Raw genomic sequence first — 22,911 nt, 5'->3', positions numbered from 1 at the left:
AGTTTTAACTGAAAGCTGGGGTTCAGTCCACTTCTTCCCACCCTCCTTAGCCTACACTATTTGATTATCTGATCCATATCTTCTTGTCTCTGTTCAATGAATTAATTTCTTCTGTCTCATAATACATTTAGTGGAGTAGTCTAAAAGACATAAATGTTCTTTCCCATCTATTTACTACGTATTTTACCTAGCAATATTTTGAACATAACTCGTGGATATTATTTTTATTATCAGTAAATTAAATACTATTGTACCTTTTAATCAAAATAAAATGCTTTTAATAACTAAATGGTGTATAAAGTTAATTTAAAACTTTGCCATTTTGAATCATTTAATGTGTTAAACAAAAAATCAAAAATATTGATTACAGAGATAATACAAATGTTGTTATTAAATAGGCCCAAAATTCAAACTGTTCTTTAAATTATTGAACATGTGCAAGAACACAAATCGGTTCATTTTTGCAAGAAGGGATTAGAAAACCAGAAACCATATAAGAATTATTATGGTTTTGCCATAAATAACAAATACAGTTGGTCGTTGAAATGTAGGCAGGACAAAATCAGTAAAGACAACACAGTGGCTAAAAATCACCCTAAACAGAAGTGTGAGAGAGCACGTGCTTAGACTTTCTCACACTGTAGATGTTGAATGTGTCATAGTGATGATTTGCTTAATCATCTGATGAGGAGACAAAAGTTTGAATGCTAGGTCACACGATGTATGAATGAGGGGTCTACATTCTTTGATCTTGACTAATCTTCTCCTTTAAGTCATCTAACACTTGTATACAGTAGAGTTTGACACTGTGGCAACATTACCATTAGACAGCACCAGTTACTTCCCCTGTTTCTTCCTTGCATGGAACATCACCTGCTTGGTAGTGCAGAAAACTTGGTTCTTGACAGTAATTGTAAACACATGGATTCTATCATTCTCTTCATTTTACAGTGAAATAATATGGGGGATTTTTTCTTAAAGGGGAAGCTGGGAAATAAAAGGAGAAAAGATAGTGGAAGCCAGTAAAGAGGTAATTTGATGTTCAGCTTCCCTATTTTCTTTGTGGGAAGGATCCTCACTTTTTTCTGGCTTTCCTTCATGAAAAACAGTCTTTTTCATACAATTCAACCAATTATTGAAGTAAATAAAGTGAATGTGATCACTGTGTATGTCATTCTCCCTCAAATAATATGTAATACTTTGTCTTCTCAGCCAAATAAAAAACAGACTGAAGTCTCAGGGTTAATTTTAGTTCGTATTTGTCAAGATCAGTAAATGGTGGTGAGAAACTGAAGCAGGTGTTGCCACTGAGGGAAAGCTGTTATTCAATAGTAGACACTGGCCACTTGTGTGGCTTGCATGGAACGGGTGGTCATTTAGCAATAAAGATGTTATTTTTTTAAGGCCAGAACTACACTTTAGTACCCCACAGTCTCTTAAGCAATGAAGCATATTTTATTTAGAGTGTACTGCTATTAAGCCTATTAGCTACCTTCCTACTTTTTCCATCTTTCTGGCCAGCTGTTTTCTGTTTTGAGATTCAGGTACTGCTGCAGCATATGCCTAATAGAATGATACATCCTGTAGATCATGTCAGAGGATCTGGGCAGGGAACAAGTACAGATATTTTCTCAAAAACTCACTTGCATGTTGTAGCAGAAATTCAAGAGCTATTCATACTGTTTGAAGAGTGACAAGACTACTTATTAGTAGATTTTCAGCCTGGAGAAAAGAAGGCTGCGTGGAGACCTCATAGCAGCGCCTTCCAGTATCTGAAGGGGTCTTATAAGAATTCTGGGGAGGGACTCTTCATTAGGGACTATAGTGATAGGAGATGGGGTAATGGGTTAAAACTTAAACAGGGGAAGTTTAGATTGGATATAAGGAAGAAGTTCTTTACTGTGAGGGTGCTGAGGCACTGGAATGGGTTGCACAAGGAAGTTGTGAATGCTCCATCCCTGGCAGTGTTCAAGGCCAGGTTGGACAAAGCCTTGGGTGATACGGTTTAGTGTGAAGTGTCCCAGCAGGGGGCTAGAACTAGATGATCTTAAGGTTCTTTACAACCCTAACTATTCTATGATTCTATTTTATTAGTAGTGAGTTTAAACATTAAAGAGAACAGGCTTCTATGTGTATAAAATCAAATGCATGCAGAGATGTTCAAGAGGTCAGGTTATTTTATTGGACATAGTTAAGTGGTGTTTACTGTTTCCTCTTAAATTAGTTTGCCTGAACTGCAATAGTATGCTTGGGCCATTTACTGTCAGTTGTATGCTGAGCAGGATTAGCTATAGCCATATTGTAGTTTAGTAATTTTTCTAATGTTTTAAACAAACGAAAAAGAAAATAAAAATCCAGTCTGTGATTAGAATTCTTTATTCATTAGGCCTTAGTAAAAGAATTGCATCTGAATCAATCTCATCTAAATCTGAAAATCTGTGTTCTGCAGCACCTTTGTAAAATGGTCATTGCTTAATAGTAAGGTGACATGTTTCCTATTTCTCTTCATGTAAAAGACCTGAAACCTTGAAATGTGAAAGGAAGCTGTGTGTGACTTACTAGATTGAATCCTACAAATTGCATGAGTTCTTCATAACAAAGATTATAAGAAAATTAAAGTCCAAATATCTTGATGTCTAACAAATGTTTTCTTTGAGTTAGAAAAAGTGTTGCCCTCTTGGTTTTTGCCTTGGTTTTTGATGTTGTGCAATAAGTTAAAATTAATTTTAGCTTGTTAAAGTCTAATAGCATGCAGTACAGTAGATGCTTATATAGTGGGACACTGTTCTAGCAGTACTGAAATTGTACCACATAGAGAGTATTCACACTGAATGAAAGTCACAGGCCAAAGAGAAACTAATCTGGAAAACATGTAAATAATGTACATGCTGCTTGAAGAGAGTTTCTGACGCTGGTGAATCTGAAATAAGTTTTTATTCCAATTGAGAAAAACATAGTGAGGATTACTCCCTTTCTTGGGAGGGCAAAAAAGTGTTTCTCCATTTTTCTTAACAGTGGATGTAAATTCATTGCATTAGATTCTTGCTTTACAGTTTCCATTGAGCCGAGTTGTCTTCGTTTCTTTGACAAGTTGACATGTTAGTTCACAAGAAGGTAAATAGACTATTTGTATTATTTTGGACAAATAATCTATTTTGGGTTATCTGGTGGTTTGAGCATTATTTTGTTTTCTATCGAGTCTTGCTTTTAATAAATCTTAAATAATCTTAAAATTTATGGAATAGTTATTTTTAAAAAATATAAATGGCATTAATGGCCTTCTGATAATTTATACCTTTGAGCTATTCAGTTCAGTTTTAAACATAAACTTGCAGCTTGATAGTGTCAGAGACAGTGCCAAAAGTGTAACTTCTTGATGATGCCAATAAAAACCCTTAGCTGGAATAGCTGAGTAACTCTTGCATCATTTTCCTGGTAGTTTTACCAGTACTTGGATTCCCACAAAGCCGTTTGTCGGATGTTTTCCTGAAAATAAAGTGATCTTTGGTTAGTTCAAGGACACTATCAAAATAAAGTCCTTGCCAGTATCTTAAGTCATTGCCTTACCACATTTCCATTGTTAGGAAGCTTTGTCTCATCATTTGATTTTGTTGCCAAAACCAGCAGGGGTTTATCTTTTTGAAGTGCTGTACAGTACATTTTGATATTTCCTATGAGCAAACGTTTTCATTCCAGTAGAAACGTAGATGAGATTCTTGTACTGAGAAAATAGCTGTGATTTTACTAAGACTCTTCAAAGCAGAAATCTTTGGGATTCATGGACTGAAGTAAATTCACACTAATATGGGAAGCTCGGAGAGCAGATATGAAGGCAAAACACAAGAGGATTACTCCAAAGGACATATGCATGTATGTGGTTGACACAGGGGCACAGAGGTTTCACACAGTGAAAAACTCATGACAAATACTTTGAAGTGTGTGTTTATCTGGAATTTGTAAAAATGCACAATTTAGTTTTAGGTTTCAAATTAAGTATTTCTTTTAACATTTTGGATTGCTTTGGAGAGTTTCATTCATCCCTGCAATGCTGCCCAAATTGTATTCACAGTGCAAAAATTTAGAGATGGCTGAATTTGAACTAGGTATTTTGAATGGAAGAATATCGTTGGTAGTTTACACTTCAGTTGAGGTTTCCAAAAGTAGACAATAATTCTCTGAGATTAATAGCCTCACATTGATCAGCCACATTAATTTCTGGAATTATGTGGGCTTCTAAGCTTCTTTGAATCCCAACAATTCATTTTTGTTCTATGTCCTGCTTGCAGGGAAGTTCACTTGTCTCAGGAATAATAAGTTTTCACTTGCCTTGAGCATTTGAATATTGCACTGGATTTTCCTTGAATGAGCTAGAGAATGTAATAGTGTTTCTTCCTGGACACACAGTGGTCAGACTGGAAAGATAATAAAGCCTAACTCTATTTCATTTATTTCTAATGTTTGATGTGTTCTGCCATCTAGCACAAAAACCATTATAGTAAAATTACAGTGAGTTGCATTTTAATACAGTGTCACTCTTTGGTGACAAGGCCACAAAGTACTTCCATAGGATTTCTGACTTTGATAAGTATGATAAAATCCAGTAGTGTTTCTATTTCCATTTAGATAATAGAGGTAGTTGTCACACTGATTTATGCTGCAGAGTGTTTGTGACAAATATGGAGAAGATTAAAGATAATACTTCAATTTTTAGAGCTAGCTTCACTCTAATTTAGTTACTGGTTGCTATATCAAACAGTGAAATCATAGATTATGATTGTGATAAGACACTCATATGAGTCATGCACATGATACTAATAACATTTACTGAATCAAATTCAGGTTTGCATTCATTTCCAATTACTCTGAACTTCTGCAGATAATTGGCCACCAGGACCTATCGAGAGGGAAGACATTGTAAAGCTCTCTATTGTTTATACATAGTATGCACTTTGGTGTTTCTGCTATGCTTAATGGGTTTGCTTAATAACCTTGCATATTAGCAACTATTTTCCTCAGTGAAAGTTTCCAGGCAGTATTTCCAACTATTTTCATTTCAGTTAGACTGTACTTTCCCCCCAAATTGCCTGTGACTCATTGTATGAATCAAGACTGAAAGCTTCATTCTTGACTTCTCCTAAGTAAAGATTTCCACTAATTTTAACTTTCCTCATCAAAGTACAAGAGTAATAGTGACTTAGTAGAGTATACTCAGAAATTAACAGGGAATACTATTTCAAATTATTGGAATGTTGGTTAAAATAGAGAATCCATAAAAATGAAAATGTGAGCTTTACTAGTAGGGATCCTGCCTACAGGTTTCATGAAACTCGTATTTGTCTGAAAAATGGTGAGTTAAGACAGGATTTTAGAAGGTCAGGCATTTTTTCCTCACATAACTTCAAGGATAGATCTGTGTGTTTGCAGTAGTTCAGCTGTATACTTCCAGTAATTTATATTTCTTTTGTTGCTTTTCCGGTAAATATGCGATCTTGTCTCCACGGATCAGCTGCTTTTGCTGATTCTTTGCTTTCCAAAACACAGACAGAAGAGAGTAGGAGAGATTCAGAACCACAAATAAATTATCTGTTGAACTCTTATTTTTCTCAGTGTGAAATGGACACTGTTCTACGTGCTTTTGAAAACATCCCTGTTTTTCATAAAATTCAGTCTATCTGGCAGTAGGGCCTTTTTGCCAGATGAATGTTGATTACACCTTGAATGTGCCTATTGGATCCTTGGTGCCTATCAAAAGTAATCAATGGACAAGTCTGGGCTGGGTGACTCAGTGGGTGTTTGTCCAGATACGTCCACCATGAAGTCCACTGTAGTAAATGGATTTATGCCCAGGATCAGTATGGCTCAGCTACTAAAATAATTGATTTTGAAGTCAGAAAGTTGGCATAGCTAACTTGTGCATCCTGGCTGTTTGAGCAAGGCTGTATGAATTTATCAGCAAGCTGAACCTGAATTCAGCAGCAAGTTTCCCAGATTCTTATGTGCTGCATTCTGACAGACTTGGAATTTTCCAATACCATAAAATTTTTTCCAGTGCCATAAAATTGAAAATTTATTAAAAAAAGAAAGAACAACTTTTTATTTTAATATATATTTGTATATATGACTGTATATGTGTATATACAAATGATCATCACACTAAATAGTTAAAATTTGTTAGTATTTTATGTAATAATTCAAGTGGAACATTGGTCTCTTGGGTGGAGCATGGATTTTGTTCCATTCATTACTTTTATGCTTCTCCCTTTTATTTTGCTATAGATTGATCATACAATTAAAAGTTGTTCATAGCTGTATCATACTACTGCATGCACTGCAGGTTTGGTATTGTAAAAATGCTCTAGAGACAAACAGAAAATGCTGATACTTCCTCAAAGATTGTTTTTGATAAAAAAAATCTATAGCAGTACACTAAAGTATGATCATTTCAAATTACATCGTTTTACTACCTGTAAACAGATAAAGCAGTTCTGTCCAATGCTTGCCTTTCTGGAGGTTCCAGAAGATGGACCATCCTGAGCTTGCTTTTCAATGGTCATTTTTTCAGTACTAGGAATGAGAAGCATTTTTTAAATGGTGTGCAAAAAGGAATACATTGCACAGTCTGTGTAGCTGAATTGGAAGATATTTGGAACACTAGCTTTAAGGCAGCACCTCACAAATATTTGGAAGTGTGGAGCACAGACATAATGTTCTTATACTGTGTGCATTTCCTTTTACAACAGTATTTTCTGCATGGCCACTGTAGCAGTTGCATAATTTTAAAAACATTGTACTTAGAGTAATATTAAGGAAGTTTTTCAATAACATTAAACAAGTAAGGGAAAAAGCAGGGGAAAGCAGCAATTGTTCATAAACCAACAGGAGCTCCATGGCCCAGAAACTGGAAAAACATTTTTATGAAAAATACTACAATATATATAAATAATATTCAGTAATACCTGCAATCTTTTTGCGTCTTTAATATAATGTTCCTTAATAAGGCTGTACAGAAGCGTGTAAAGGCCAAGAATGTTTTTCATGAAGAAGAAAACTTGTCACTGTCTCTAGGCCCTCTAACTGTCTTTAATGTTATTATCAGCCCACCGTGAGATGGCTCCAATGAAATATTGGTGCTGCAGTTACAAGCTTTGAAAATGGCAAACTGCTGCAGGATGTGTTTCATAACAGCTCTCCATTGATTTTCCAATAAGTTATTAAGTCAAATCTCAGCGTGGTTTGAGTGCTGGGTGCTTTGAAGCAGCCTCCTAGCACTGACTAAGGCAGTTGGAATACTGCCAGGCTTGATCACTCAGAAGAGCTTGAAGATGCAGCTCTGTGTGTCATCTATGCCTGAAGTGGGCTTACAGAGGTCCTGTTTCTGACCTTTTGTTCCTGCTCCAATACCACAGTTCTTTTCTGTGTTTTAATTATTTTTAAACAAGTTCAGAGGGCACAATTTAGGATGCAATTTTGAAGCTCATTAAGCTAAACCAAGCTGGGCTGCCACAATCTGTCCTTTTCCTTTTCCACTTTGTACAGTGAGCCAGTGCAGGAAATGGAACAGGCCAAAAAAACAAGTATATTTTTTCTCAGGTTTATGTTTTGATTTTGTTGTTGTTTGATTGTTTTTACTGGGACTATTTTTTGGATGTTTCAAGACCCTGAACTGACTGTTTTACACAGTCATACAAGGCACAAATGAGGAGACACAAGTTCAGTCTGGCATGGAATTGCACACCAAGGTTGTGACAAACAACTTGCTGAAAGGGGGGATATTTTGTGATGATCTTGTTACCAAAAACACATATTCTGGAATACTTAATTTCCTAATCTTTAGTTCACATGTTACTTCATGTGCTTTACTTCCTCATGTAGTCTTGTTATAAAATACTCATGGCAAATTGAAACATGATTTACTCAAATATTAGGCTAGATACAACTTTATTTGACTTGATACAGGTGAAATATAACACTGTAAAAAAAAACAATGCAGTAAGGCAGGAAAGATAGTTTTCCATACATCTGGGAACTTTAAAACTTGAGGCACTTGAGATACCAGAACACATTTCAGTGAGCAATCATCTGTGAGCAGTTGGATGTTTCTCACTGGATACTCCTGTGATGTGGATTTTTCTGCATATGGCATATTATCTGACTCAGTCTGACATAGTATTACTGGAAATATTGTAGAAGAAACTTTTTTTAGTTGGGCAATATTTGTACATGGCATCTTTTAGTCTGCTGTGGATTTACTTAATTTAATTGCCTTTAAGATGCTCGAAACAGATAAAGGCTATGGAAAGGAAAAGATTGTAGAATTTGATTTTGGGGATAGTTAATTTAACTGTACACTAATTCAGTTAAGAGGTTGTAGGTAGATTCTGTATTATGAAAGTGAAGTACCATGTTACTTTACTGCATTACTACATCATCTCTCCCACCTCCGTGCCTGGCAAAATCTTGGAGCAGATTCTCCTGGAAGGCATGCTGGGGCACATGAAAAACAACAAGGTGCTTGGTGACAGCCAGCATGGTTTCACTATGGGGAAATCCTGCCTGAGCAATTTGGTGGCCTTCTCTGATGGGGCTACGTAACTGATGGACAGGGGTGGAGCAGTTGACGTCATCTACCTGGACTTGTGCAAAGTGTTCGACACTGTCCCACACAACATCCTTGTCTCTAAATTGGAGAGACATCAGTTTGATAGGTGGACCACTCGGTGGATAAAGAACTGGCTGGATGGCCACACACAAAGAGTTGTGGTCAATGGGTCAATGTCCATCTGGAGAACAGGAACGAGTGGTGTCCCTCAAGGTTTGGTGTTGGGACCAGTCTTGTTCAACATCTTTGTTGGTGACATGGACAGTGGGATTGAGTGTGCCCTCAGCAAGTTTGCTGATGACACCAAGCTGTGTGGTTCTGTTGATATGCTAGAGGGAAGGAATGCCATCCAGAGAGACCTTGACACACTTGTGAGGTGGGCTGATGCCAACCTCATGAAGTTTAACCATGCCAAGTGCAAGGTCCTACACCTGGGTCGGAGCAATCCTAGGCACAGCTACAGGTTGGGCAAAAAGGAAATTCATTGTAGTCCTGTGGAGAAGGACTTGGGGGTGTTAGTCGATGAGAAACTGAACATGAGCCAGCTTCAGTGTGCACTTGCAACCCAGAAAGCCAACCATATTCTGGGCTGCATCAAGAGAAGCGTGACCAGCAGGTCGAAGGAGGTGATCCTGCCCCTCTACTCTGCTCTCGTGAGACCTCACTTGGAGTATTGTGTTTAGTTCTGGTGTCCTCAACATAAAAAGGACATGGAACTGTTGGAACAAGTCCAGAGGAGGGCCACGAGGATGATCAGGGACTGGAGCACCTCCCATATGAAGACAGGCTGAGAAAGTTGGGGCTGTTCAGCCTGGAGAAGAGAAGGCTGTGTGGAGACCTCATAGTAGCCTTCCAGTATCTGAAGGGGGCCTATAAGGATGCAGGGGAGGGACTCTTGATTAGGGACTGTAGTGACAGGACAAGGGGTAATGGGTTCAAACTTAAACAGGGGAGGTTTAGATTGGATCTAAGGAAGACTTTCTTTACTGTTAGGGTGGTGAGGTACTGGAATGGGTTGCCCAGGGAAGTTGTGAATGCTTCATCTCTGATGGTATTCAAGGCCAGGTTGGACAAAGCCTTGAGTGACATGGTTTAGTGTGAGGTGTCCCTGCCCTTGACAGGGGGTTTGGAACTAGATGATCTTAAGGTCCTTTCCAACCCTAACTATTCTATGATTCTATTCTATGATATTTGTATGCAGTATGACTCTTCATTGCTCATACATTCATTCATTCTGTCCTAAAAATGATACCTAAGTTTGCATTCCGCAGCTTTGCTGAATCCTACTTCAAATCTCTGCCAGGATATTTGGCATTTGCTTCTACATATTTTCATTTATTTTACAGAACACTGAATATTAGTCAATGGGAGAATATTCTATTCACTCCAATGGTAATAAATAACTTTCTTAATTTTTATCTCTGGATGTCATAACAGTGAATCATCTGATATTTCCATATTTAATATTATTTAATTATTTAAACTGTTGTACCTAAGAATTGTTCAGCGAGTTCTTTAAAAATATTCATCAAGTGAGAAAGTTGGAAAGATGCGATGTCTGATAGGCAAACATCAATGTGCAGGTCCCAGGTGTTTGTGTACCTAAGCCCATTATTGTGGTAGGTGCTACCCAATAGTAGCTCTGTGATTTCCTAGACTGGTCACTTAGAATAATCCCACAATGTGCTGTGACATGCCAGTTTTAATGCCAAACTTGTTTATACAGCCAATCTGGGCACTGAATTAGGTAATTAGTCTGCCTAGTGTTTGAGGGCAAGCTTTCTGTTGTGAAACCACAGCCTTAATGACTTAAAAATGTAAGTCCTTGAATGTTTTTTGTTGTGTTTTCGGTTTTCTCAATGTACTTAGGCACGCCAGTGAATGAGAGCTAATTCAGCCTTCTGAAAGGACTGAAGACTTGTTCTGAAACCTTAGCACTGAAATGTTAGAGAATGTTATGCAAAATCAAGCTGAAGCTTCAACTGCTGCTTCTTAAAGTGTAGAAGTGAAATGTGCAAGTAGACTCCCATGGAAAATTACTGTTTCTTGGCTTTAACCAGAAAAAAAAATATGCAAAAATGAACAAACCTTCATTTTGTCTAAAGTAAATGGTGCTTATTTTAATCCAGACATTTCCATGTAAAAGAAAAAATATGAACTTAAAATCCTGAAATTAAATATGAAAAACAACACAAAAAGAGCTAATGCTTCTAGTAAAAATATTAATAAAAATTACTGTTGGGCAAAGTACTCAGCCAGCTTTCAGGCCAGTCTCTTTAAACTGAAAGTGTTTCTTTTGAGCGCAAAAGTATCTTATTGGCATTTAATGGTGTAGCAAAACAAACATACGGTTTGTATTAAGATTAAAAAAATAATTCTGTTGGCATTAGAGAGGATTTAGCATTTGCATATACACGTTACAATTGGAACATTTAGCACAGCTTTGATTTATGAATATTTGGATCAGTGTTTAACAGAATATAGCCTCTTACTCTATTGAAGAGTTGGAAAAATATTGCACAAAGAAGCTGAGTTTGTATTGCTCCTTGCCATCACATCTTTCATATATTTCCTGAATTACTATCAAAACTAAAATTGAATTGCTGCCAGAAGAATATTTGTAGATTTGGGAGCTCCTATACACCATTGTGCTTCAAATTTGTATCGTTTGTTTTGCAGCAAATTTTTGTTAAAAAGAAAGTTCCTTGGTGGAAAAAAAAACCCAAACATTTGACTGTTGTGTGAAATGTACTATTTCAGACATCTCTGATATTTTTGTTGCCTCATTTTGGCTTGTTTTAATAGTTCCCTTTTTGGAGGACAGCTCTGGATTCATCTTTTTGCAGTTGGATTGATACAAGTAGAAATAAGTCTGCCTCGATTAAATTGTAGGACTGAAGTTTTAATTTAAAACTTAAAAGAGGAATTTTATTAGACTGTAAGACATAATTTAGCAGTCTGGCATGCTTGTATGTGTGTCGTATTTTCTATGTGAGATTAATATGTCAATTTACAAAATTATTTTTATAATTGTCAGAATTAAATCAAATAATGTAGGTCATATGCAAAAAAAAAAAAGAAATATTTAGTTTTAGCTGAAGTGTTTTAGTTGAATTGTTCAGTAGAACAATGTAGCAAACTTTGGTTAACCAAAAAATAAAAGGTTCCTTGGCTAACAGTGGTACGCCAAATAAATTTCAAAGCTGTTGGGAGACTCATTCAGATGGAGTAGATTGAGTTCTTAGAACAAAGGTAGAAAAGATAGAAAATATGTTCCTTTCTGTAGCACTGCTACAGAAAGGAACATATTCCTTTTCTGTAGCTGAGTTTGTGCAGTAGTCAAGATTTTTATTTCTGTAAAAATATTACTACTTTTTAGCAAAAGAAATAAAACTAGGTCACATGCCACAGTGGTAGAGCAGATGTGATTGGCACTTTGATTCTGTGGTTTCACACTTGTGACTCTTCCCGTAATTTATACAATGTGAAGAATGATCTCATGATTGGCTGAAAGGGTTGTGATCAGAGTTAAGGAACAGCTATTCACAAGGATGGAAATTTTACTTCAATAGTGTCATTATATAACCATAATTAATATAAGAAGCTGGAAAAACTATACAGATGTAGATGCTTTTTATCTAGAGCAGTTGCAGTTCCAAAGATTATGTTGCTTACAATTATTCTAGTAATAAATAATTATCCTGTGAAGTATCAGAAAAAGAAACTAAAACCAGTAGAAACATTTATAGTGAAATTTGCACGTGCTTACATTTGTTATTATCGAAAACTCCTGAGAGATTAAAAAAGTTAAAATATAATGGAAAAAAAAACATTGCCAATTGTTGTAAATCACCTCTCTGATTTGGAAAATGTGTTAATTATTGGTCTAAATCCTTAGGTTGTGTGTTTGCTTTCATGGTTTTACTTGCCTCACTTTACAGAGTGAAAACTTTGAAAACATGTTTCTACCATCTAAATACTTTTATCAAGAATGGAAATTAATGAAGAATTACCTGGTTAAGACTGAAGTCACCTCAGATAGGACTGCTTGCCAATTTTGGAAAGCAAATCTATTTCTTTACCCCTGATTTTATGATGTATTTATCTCTGTGTTTTCTACAGGACGTGCTATTTCCATGCCCTTTCACTAGATAGATATATGTGTCATATGCCCTATTGAACTCAAGGGGTTAAGCTAGTAAAGTTACCTATCTCAGCACATGAAAAGGAAGAATTATCCACAGTTCCCTAGCTACTAGTGTAGCTTTCAACACCTTTTCTATGGTGCCTAGTATTGATAGGATATATAACTGTGAAAGGATGAGAAAATGCACTGAAGTCATCTAAGAAGTAAACTATCATCTTGACATTTTTTTCTAGCTATTGAAAAGCTTTCCATATTGCAGCTCATTCTGACAGTGAAACTGTAGAATTCGTCTGATTTAAGTACCATCTGGTTGTGCTCAAAGCTTTAAAGCTATTATCTCAGCATAAAATTTCAGCGTCCTATACTTTTTTCTTCACCAAACTATCCATTTTTAAGCCACAAATATTTTTCCAGTCCTTTCAGATTTTATCTAAAAGTATATTTTAACAGTATTTAAATAGTTCTTAAACAATAACAATTTATCTTGATAGATGACATGCTGTGTTTTTTCATTTTATTTTAATTAGCCATTGTGGAACCAAATTCCCTTTTGTTTTATTCCTTTGAATACTGTTTAATTATAGTTATCATGCCAAATATCTTAAAGGTTATTTTACCAATACAGTTTCATTTAACATAGGCCATGTGGAATCAATAGTCCTGTTTCCTAAAGTGAATGCTTGGAAAATCTTACATTCATATGTTAAGAGTACACATCCTTTCCTCATTAGTTGGAAAGTACAGGGATTTTGGCACAGGTTCTGTGTGGAAGCATTGTGCAGCTTTTATATGGATTTTGTTTTTAGCCTTTGATGACACTGTTTAGAATAGGAAGTATCTAATAAGTAAAGCATTTTGTCTAATGTGCTGCCAGTGCGTTTAATATATGCCTGGAGGTCTGAAACATTATCTTCTCCACTACAGTAATATGCATTTAATTCTCTGAAAGCAGAAGGTCGAACTTTTAAAAGGGACTCAAAGTACATTTTCAACTAAAATAATTTAAAACACATTGGATAGGGGACCATAGTAATGTACGGTTGGTTTTTATGGTTTAATCATGATCATGTTAATGCACACCAGTAGCTAATTAAAGAAAACTTTTATTGTTCATTTTAAATGGGTTATGTAAAGACTAAGAGAACTGATATAATACAGCCCAATGATAAATGTTACCATTACATTTGCTAACAGCAAGCCGATATTGTTGTTCTTGACATTTTTAAGTATTGGCCCATTTGTTCCATAATAAAGCAAAGAATCTTTTTAGATTATACTGAGAGTGTAACCTTTAGAGGAATACCTAAATGATTCCCAAATTTATTACTACATGTATTTTCAGGTAAACTGTAATATTTGGTTGGAAGGCTTGATGCTTACAGAGCTGAAATTGATGCAAGAAGATATAGTGGTACTTCTGCACCTTTATTTTGTACCAAGTTGTGTTATATAAAGCTGTCTTGCAAATCATTACTCACTTGTTTCAACTTTTATAATATATGTGGTAAGAACATATATAAGTCGAAGTTTCATTGTGGAACCAGGTGGCATGGAAACCCGAAATAGGATATGGTGTCTTTCACCTTTCAGGCACTGGTTCGTATTCCATACTGCTTAGTACTGAGCAAAAGTTACTGCTGTTCAGTGACCTGCATGAATTGATTTGGGGTCTCAGTAAAGTTTCTGTAGTCAAATGTCCGCATAACAGGAAACTCGGCAGTTGGGACCAATTAGCACCCTTGCAGTAGTTTTTGCAGAGAAACTATAGTCTGTATGGGGATGGAGGCAGAGCTACTTTCTTACCTTCTTTGAGGTGCATAGACCAGTGCATTTAATGAATACCTGGTTGTAAAAAGAGGCAAAAGAAAAGAGCTAGGCTTCAAGTCAAATCTATTTAAGTATGAGGAAAGAGGATCCATTCAGAAACCAGAAGTCCTGTGCTTTCTCCCTCTAGCCAGTCATACACATGCAATGGTTTTCTCCCTGGAATATTGTAATTTAGTGGATGATATTTTATTTTCAGTCCCTCTAGCCAAGACCAGCCTAACCTAAATGTCAGGTGGTGGTAGAAATTTCTGCTGCATAGAGAACAAGAGAATAACGTGTAGTACCCATAAGAAGGTCATTTGCTATAGAACCATACTTTCTAAGAATATTTTACATCAGACTGAACTGATGCCTATGGAGCAATTAAAAATTGCTGGGTTTAGCAACAAATGCCCTCTACTTCATTTCAAGCAGCATTTCCATTAAATTATAGACCAGATTGTTTCACAGCTCCATCCTTTCTGCCTTCTGCTTGCCCTCAATTCATCAGTGATATAAAACCATCTGTACCATTTTTGAAAGTTCCATCAGTGCAGGATATGGGTAAAGCACTTCATAGTTTACCAGAGAGAGAGGGTGAGGTGTAAGTAGCCTAACTTTGCTAAGGAATCAGGAGCAATCAGGATTTCTTGGCTCGCAATGTAGTAATTCATTAAAATGGTCTCTAGTTATTTTTACAGAGGCTGCATTAAAAGTGGTATCACATTTACAAGTCAGTGATACGAGTCTGCCATAGAAATCAGCCGCAAGGAATTTTATTAGTTATTTGAAAAATATGTACAAGAGTGAATCTGAAAAGACTGTAACCAGAGCTGGCAAAAACCTTCTCAAAGAAAATCTCAGCTAGTTAATAGTTCTGTTTAAGGATTTCCTCTGTAATACCTTTTCTCTAGTATGTTCATTCATTTAAAGAAAAGGAGAGGGGGTTGCTACCTTTGTTTCATAAAGCACAATATAAAGGAACCCTTAAAAAATTGCTTTTCTTTAGCTCTCCCACAACCCCATTTCTGCAGTATACATGGAATCTATTAATATTGCTGAAAAAAAGACCAAAGTTTTTCACTATTTCACTGCCCTTCATTTCTGTAGTTGAGTTGCTGATAAATTACAGAAGTACTTGTAATTCATTATTATATTTTTCAAGAGGATGTTAAGGTATGGTTTTCCCTAGTTTCTATCTCCCTTTTGAAAGATTCAGTAGGATGGACAAGGTAGAAAGAAGCTGTTGAAGTAGGTCTTGGAACAAAGAAATTAAATCATTGAGTTAATGTGCAGTGGCAGCCAAAGAAAACCAACAAAATATTGGACATCAGTATGAAAATTGAGAACAAGACAGAAGGCATCACTTTACTGCTGTATAAAACCATAGTGCTCCCTCTGCTTTGAGTACTGTGTAGAGTACTCAAGAAGTGCATAATGGAGTTACAGAAGTAGAGAACGGAATCTAAAATGATTAAAGGTAGAAGAGAGACTCAAAAGGCTGGGATTTCCCTTTCTGGAAAGGAGAAGGCTGAGGCAAGCTATGTAAAGGTTTACGAAGTCATAGTAACAATGATAAAGCTGAATGTGGACCTGAATATTCAAATCATGTACTGCAGAAGATGGTGGAAATGCTCTGACACTTGTAGGAGATTGGTTTAAAGCAATGGAAAAAAAAAAGAAAAAAAAAAAAGAAAAATGGAACTTGCTTTCCCAGAAGTTTGAGGAGCCCAGACACTGTCAACATGTTGAAAAAGAGGATGAATTCATGGACAAGAAGTCCAGAAATAGTTACTAAAACAACTACACAGGCGTGTACCATTGGCATCCTAAATGCAACAGCTGTGGATGCCTGGGGAGCAGGAGAGGAACAGATTGCAGGAAGTGGCCAGGGTCCATGGTCTCTCTTGACAGAGTCTCCTCCTAGTGCTGTTAGAATGGGTGTACTGGGCTGGATGGGTCACGAATCCAAATTGGGCATTTCTTCTGTTAACTCTTCTATGGAGCAGAGCAGAAACACTTCTGGGCAGCACAGATAGAAGTGTTAGTTGTGCTGTGGAAGCTATACAGGGTGAATGCATTACCCTAAACTCCATATGACTCTGAGGACTTGGGTGCACATTTTTTATTATTATTATTGAATTTCTACAGAGAGGTCCAAATATTTTAGCATATGCTTCCCATCTTGTCCCCAAGCTCTTTGTAGGATTTCTACTTGTTTCACAAGCAGTATTGAAAGTGTTTTATTTCTGAAGCACTTTCTTATCTTAGCTATCTCACTTTCTTGACCTGGTGCTATTAGTCCCGGGACACAGCCTTGCAAACTTTTGCTTCACTCTTGCATTTTCCATGATAGAAGTAACTTTCTTTTTCCTGTTTATCAGTGGTATATTTTCCTTTTGAAATATTTCAATATGCAATGATTTCTTATGTGAAGCCCTGTGAATGTCACAGCCAAGACCAAATGTAGCCTTGGTGATCCTTGGTAAACTAAGAGCTCTTACCCCATCACATAGCCCATCTTTAGATAATGCTGACATTTCCTTTAACTTTGGTGTTTTATCTAAGGCAGCTGTCATTTCCACATCTCTTAAGAAAAATATTTTTTTTCTACAACATAATATTTATGCATTTCAGCTTACAATTTCCTAATAGGCTTTCTGTGATTTTTGCAGTAGATTAGTATTATATTCTATTTCATCTAATCATGGTAAAATACTTTAGCGCCAAAGAGGACTTTTTGAACATCAGTGCTCAAAGCTGAAAAACAATTCTGACTAGGCTTTTTACTTACAGTGCATTATTTCACAAAGATATGGGTTAATATTAATCCATACATTTCTTGTAGTTTCTTTAAAGAAATATTTTAAATTGAAGAAGAAGAAAGAGTCATTTAAGCCTAGAAATCATCACTCTTTTTTTTTCCCCCTTCACATGTTCTTTTGGCACTTTGTCTCTTGTGAGTCATCATTTCATTGGAACAGCCACCTGCTGTGTTTTCATGAGTGATTACTGTGTTAAAGTTAACTTGGCAGATATTTTTTTATAATTCTCTTTTTTGCCATCATGTTTATATAGTGATTGTTTGCTGCCACTGAAATGGAAATAATTGGGATATGGGTATCCTAAGTTAATATAATATTTTCCTTCGCAGGTTTCCAAACAAGAGCAGAAAAAAATGGATGTGTCTGATGGAGGAACAGTTGAGACTTTGTCCCGTTATAGTGGGGCACAGGACAGTGGGATTGGCAGTGACAGTGTTAAGATTAGAATCATTCAGATCGAGCAGCACAGCGGTACCAGCCAGCACCGCATTGCCCGTCCTTCCCGCCAGTCTTCCATCGTGAAGAACCTCAATTTCATTCCTTTTGACATTTTTGTTACAGCAAGTCGAATCTCCTTGATGACTTACTCATGCATTGCCTTACCTAAATCAAAATCGGCACAAGATCAGAAAGATGGTGAGAAAATAAGCAAAAGCTCCTTGAACCTTCCAGAAGTGGGCTCAAGTGGCAACCATGATGCCAAGAAGCACAGTCAGCCATCCATTTCTTCCATCACAGCAGATGATCTTTTGAACAGTAATGTTCCCCTGTCTACTGGGAGAAAGACAGGTCTTCTGTCACTGGAAAGTCTGCATGCTTCTACAAGATCATCTGCTCGACAAGCCCTGGGTATAACTATTGTTCGGCAGCCTGGTCGGAGAGGAGCTGGGGACATAGAGCTACAGCCATTTCTCTACCTCGTCATTTCACAGCCCTCTGTGCTACTGAGCTGCCACCACAGAAAGCAAAAGGTAGAAATATCAGTGTTCGATGCTGGTCTTAAAGGAGTAGCCTCAGACTACAAGTCCACAGGTAAGAGCGTTTAACTTTCACTCCTGTTTACAACTACCAAAATAACCGCACATCTCTAAGCTAACTAAAGTAGTAGAAAACAGCTGGGTGACTTTTAACATGTCTCTGAAAATCATTCAGTAAATACACATATTCTTAGATTATATCCCACAGCTGAATCAAGTTTAAGTGTGTGAAATGTTTGAAATTAATGAAGATCTAACCTTTTAGCAACCAGTTCTTCCTGTTCCTCAATATTACTTTCTCATTACCAGATTATGACAGGGATTATTGCATTACTCTAACTTCTCAATGTTGTATAAGGAAGAGTTGTAAGCCAAGGTGATTTCATAAAAAGCATTTTTTAATGACTCAAGGTCACAATATTTTCCTATACTAACCTACTGATAGAATTTAAAGATAAACATTGTAGAAGCACCTGGTGTTTTGATCATAAACTGAAAGAAAAGTATAGTGATCTTCCAGATGGTACATAGTGATGTCATATATTTTAAATTTTCATTCAGTTGAGTAATAATGTTTTGCAAGAATTTCATTCTCTTAATGAATGCATATGTGCAAAGCTTATAATAAGAAATACCAGAATAACTGCAGTAGAAAATATTCTGAAATTTTCTTTTTCTGTCTTACCTGTACTGCTGAAAAGAGAAATCCGATTATTGCAATTCATCTATCTGATAGCCAATACTGGCTATAAAAATTAAATGAGATACATCATTAGAGTGTGTTAGCCCCAGAAAGTGTAAATGAGGATACAAAAATCTGCTGAACACACAGCCAGAAAATTATGGGGGGTTTGAATGAGACCTGTAGGTAAAAGCCACTGCTAGTTTTCCCTTGCCAGAGTTCATAACAATAGTTGTGAAAAATAATATACATTTTTGTGCAGCAATACTGAATCTTTGCTGAATCATATTTTTTTTTTAAATTGGCATTAAAATAATGTCCTTATGCAAAAGGCTAAACTGCTGGTTTTAATAGATCTTATCTTTTGTTAGAAATCCAAATTACAGTGGAACTTTTAGGAGGGATTAGACAGCCAGAGAGAAGATACTTAAAATAGGGTGAAGATTCATTCTCCGCTACACTTTTATCATTCTTGCATTTTCAGTTTTGTTGTTGCCATGTTGTCTTAGAAGAAGCACAGCTGTCATGAGTTTGACTTACTCCAGATTCCCATGTATATTTGTTAAATACCATATAGAAGGTGGGCATTGTAACAATTACAAGAATTAACAAAGCAAAGCTTGAAGGAAAATTGGGAGTAGTTGTAAATTAAAGATCACAACTTCATTAACTTAGTGTGTGGGAAAGATGCCATTAGACTTCTTCATTTCTCATGTCTGAGGCATTGAAGTGTGTTCTTGTACAAGCTGCCACTACATTACCAATGCACTGGGCAGAGTTCTCTCCATTCTGCTCTTACAAGGAAATCTTTCACCCTCGTGTTTTTGGGAACAGTTCTACAAAACACAGGCTGAAATAAAGTCTTCCTACAAATTGAAAGTCGATCAGAGAGTGCATAAGCATGGCAGAAGCTTAAATGATAAAGATAGTAGGAACATTCAACCAGAGAGCTCCTTCGTCACCAGCAGTTGTTGAAGTGAAACCCAAAGGAGTTGTCTTGCAGGACTTAAAATCAGCCATACATGGTTTTTGCCCTTTTTTTTTTTGGCTTTTGTTTCCCTGTCAGGCAAGGGTCAAAGAGGATGGAGGCAGGTGTCAGACATTAGGGTCTCATCCTGCTGCCTTTGTGAGAGGTAGTAATTACCGGGTTCGTGTATCAGACTCTGTGCTTGCTACTGAAGCTTACTCTTTTCAGAAGAGTTTGAGAGGTGGGTACCAAAGTATTAGTGCCTAAAAACACTATGCTAAATACATTAATAAGTTAATAAAACTAATCCACACTTCAAGTTACACGCCAATTCACACAGCAAAGTAGTAGTATAAAGTTTTTATTGCCTCTTGTTTAGGAAGACATGCTGTGCCTGTAATTGCATTGCTTGAGATCAATGTCATACCACTGTAGAAGCATCTTAGTTTTGTAAATTTCTAATTTTCATTTCTAGCATGCCTATTTGAGGGAAAATAGTCATGAACTATGTGTTTTATATATGTGTATACATACACGTAACATATTTGTATATAACGTAGAATGGTAGAATCATAGAATAGTTAGAGTTGGAAAGGACCTTAAGATCATCTAGTTCCAACCTCCCTGCCATGGACAGAGACACCTCACACTAAACCATGTCACCCAAGGCTCTGTCCATCCCAGCCTTGAACACCACCAGGGATGGAGCATCCACAACTTTCCTCAGCAACCCATTCCTGTGCCTCACCACCCTCACAGTAAAGAAATTCTTTCTTATATCCAGTCTAAACTGGATATAGTTTAAGTTGGAACCTGTTACCCCTTGTCTTATCACTACATATATATGCACATTCTATATATTGCATACCTTATAATACAGTATCAGAAGCTCAGATGGCATTTTCTGTGTTGCTGCAGTTGATTTCATCAATCACACCAATTTGTCTTGATGTGGCTATTTGCTGAAAGTTTTATCTGAGAGAGATATGTCATCCAAATCCAGGACACTATAAAGTTTATTTGAAAGAAATAAGCTTCTCTGCCTTTGTATACTACATTATTGTATTTCTCTATATATCAAGGTCTGGAGGGTGGGAAGAGGGCATAAATGACATTTAATTTACAGCAAATATTTCTAAAGAGTATTTCTCATTAAACTCTCAGAAGACTGATTTTCTTGTGTCTGTATGTATGCATGCAGCTATCGCTGTAATCCTGAAGTAGGATGGGAAAGAGGACACAAAGTAAACATAAAAGGTGTATTTAAACTGCATTATGAAAAGTGATAGAGTGTATTCCTCCTGGGGAAAACAAACAAACAAACAAACAAAAAAACCCCCCCCAAAAAAAACCCCAAACAACAACAACAAAAAAAAAACACCCCAAAACCAAAAAGCAAACAACAGATATTTAAACTGTGGGATTAGGCAAGCAGGCCTGATGAGAACATTATGTCCATTATATCACATGATGGAGTTAGGCACCAGCACAGCAACAGTGTAGAAGATCGGGCATATGCAAAGATTGCAAATTTCATAGTAACTTAGAAAAATTGAGATTTCTTTGGGCAAAAGTTAAAAATACATGATGTTTGTTATAAAGTTTTATTGGTACTCCTGTGGGGTTTCTCATTACTTATACTAATATGGTTAAGCTATATATGAAATATGTAATTACATCCAAAACACACTAATAAAAGCTCTGCCATTTCAAATTGTCATTCTGTGTGTGTGTATGTATATATATGTATATATATATATATACACCATATACACTGCATACAAATATTTTAGGCATGTTTTAAAGCATTTAAATTTTTTTTCAATCACTTTTGTTGTGTAATTCTGAAGACTGCTGTTAGTTTAACAGCAATAGATTCAGGTCTTATGAAATATGTGCTGTAATTTCTTCAAGTTTTTCTGAAAGACAAAAACCCCAGTTTTGAAACAGCTCTCAAATCTTGCAAGGCAGAAGCAAATACAGAATTCTGTTGTGAAATTAGGAGGGTCTTATTTTTTGATGTATGTTGGTTCCAAAAAGAAAACCTCTAGGGTAAAAAAAAATGCTGGTAATAGTCTGAATCTAGTTGTTTTCCATCCCTTACCTCCCATTAGTGTATTTCTAAAGTCAACGAGGAATAGAATTCAGAAATGGTCCTAACAGGTAGTGTGAGGAGAGTCTGTTCTATGAAGATTTTAATAAAACTGTGAAATTATACTGTAAAACTGCACCAGCATGAAATTCAAAGAGAAAAATTGTTAATCCTGGGCTGATGACAAATTTAAACTTACTTTATGATGGTTTACTCTTTGAACATGTATAGGAATGAAGTTTTTAATACTGTTACAAAGCCACGTATATTTTATTTGAATCATAGAATCATAGAGTGGTTTGGGTTGGAAAGGATCTTAAGATCGTATATTTCCAGCCCCCCTGCCATGGGCAGGGACGTCTCACACTGGACCATGTCACCCAAGGCTCTGTGCAACCTGACCTTGTACACTGACAGGTTTGTTCTTATTTCTGAAAGAATTCAAAGTAATAGAGCTTAAAATTCAGGATCTTGCACATTAAGCTTTCACTGGTTTTGTGAGTATTGCGCAGGGGCCAAAACACCAAACTACATTCAAAGATGTTATCCCCTCTGTCACTAGCTGTGTTATTTTACTCTCTGAAACATGCAAGAAATGAATAAAATAAGAGGAAATGGGCTATTTAAAAGTATTGTTAGTGTGTTAATTAGCAGTAGCAGCTCATTTCCATCAGGCCAGTGTCTGTATGTAGGAGAATTTGTCTGCCTTGGAGCTAAAGGCCTGAAAGTTGTGCTTTCAATTTCCTCAGTTCTTCTCTCCAACTAAGTCCACTTGCAAGTCGGGAGGAGGAGGAGACTTTTTAGGTTATTAAAATG

At 36.4% G+C, this 22,911-nt stretch overlaps 1 protein-coding gene across 1 annotated transcript in view; it reads left to right on the top strand.

The window, feature by feature from the left end:
• The window catches only part of VPS13B (vacuolar protein sorting 13 homolog B), a 449,503-nt gene that overhangs the window by 314,446 nt on the left and 112,146 nt on the right, over positions 1–22,911 (top strand). Inside the window, exon 34 of the mRNA XM_034068500.1 lies at positions 17,707–18,409. Within this exon, the coding sequence (XP_033924391.1) occupies positions 17,707–18,409 (703 nt within the window). The remainder of the gene's footprint in view (positions 1–17,706; positions 18,410–22,911) is intronic.

The sequence above is a fragment of the Melopsittacus undulatus genome, chromosome 1 (assembly GCF_012275295.1).
Source record: "Melopsittacus undulatus isolate bMelUnd1 chromosome 1, bMelUnd1.mat.Z, whole genome shotgun sequence".
Taxonomy (NCBI): domain Eukaryota; kingdom Metazoa; phylum Chordata; class Aves; order Psittaciformes; family Psittaculidae; genus Melopsittacus; species Melopsittacus undulatus.
Note: the sequence above shows the minus strand (reverse complement) of the source record. Positions and strands in the feature narration are given on the sequence as shown.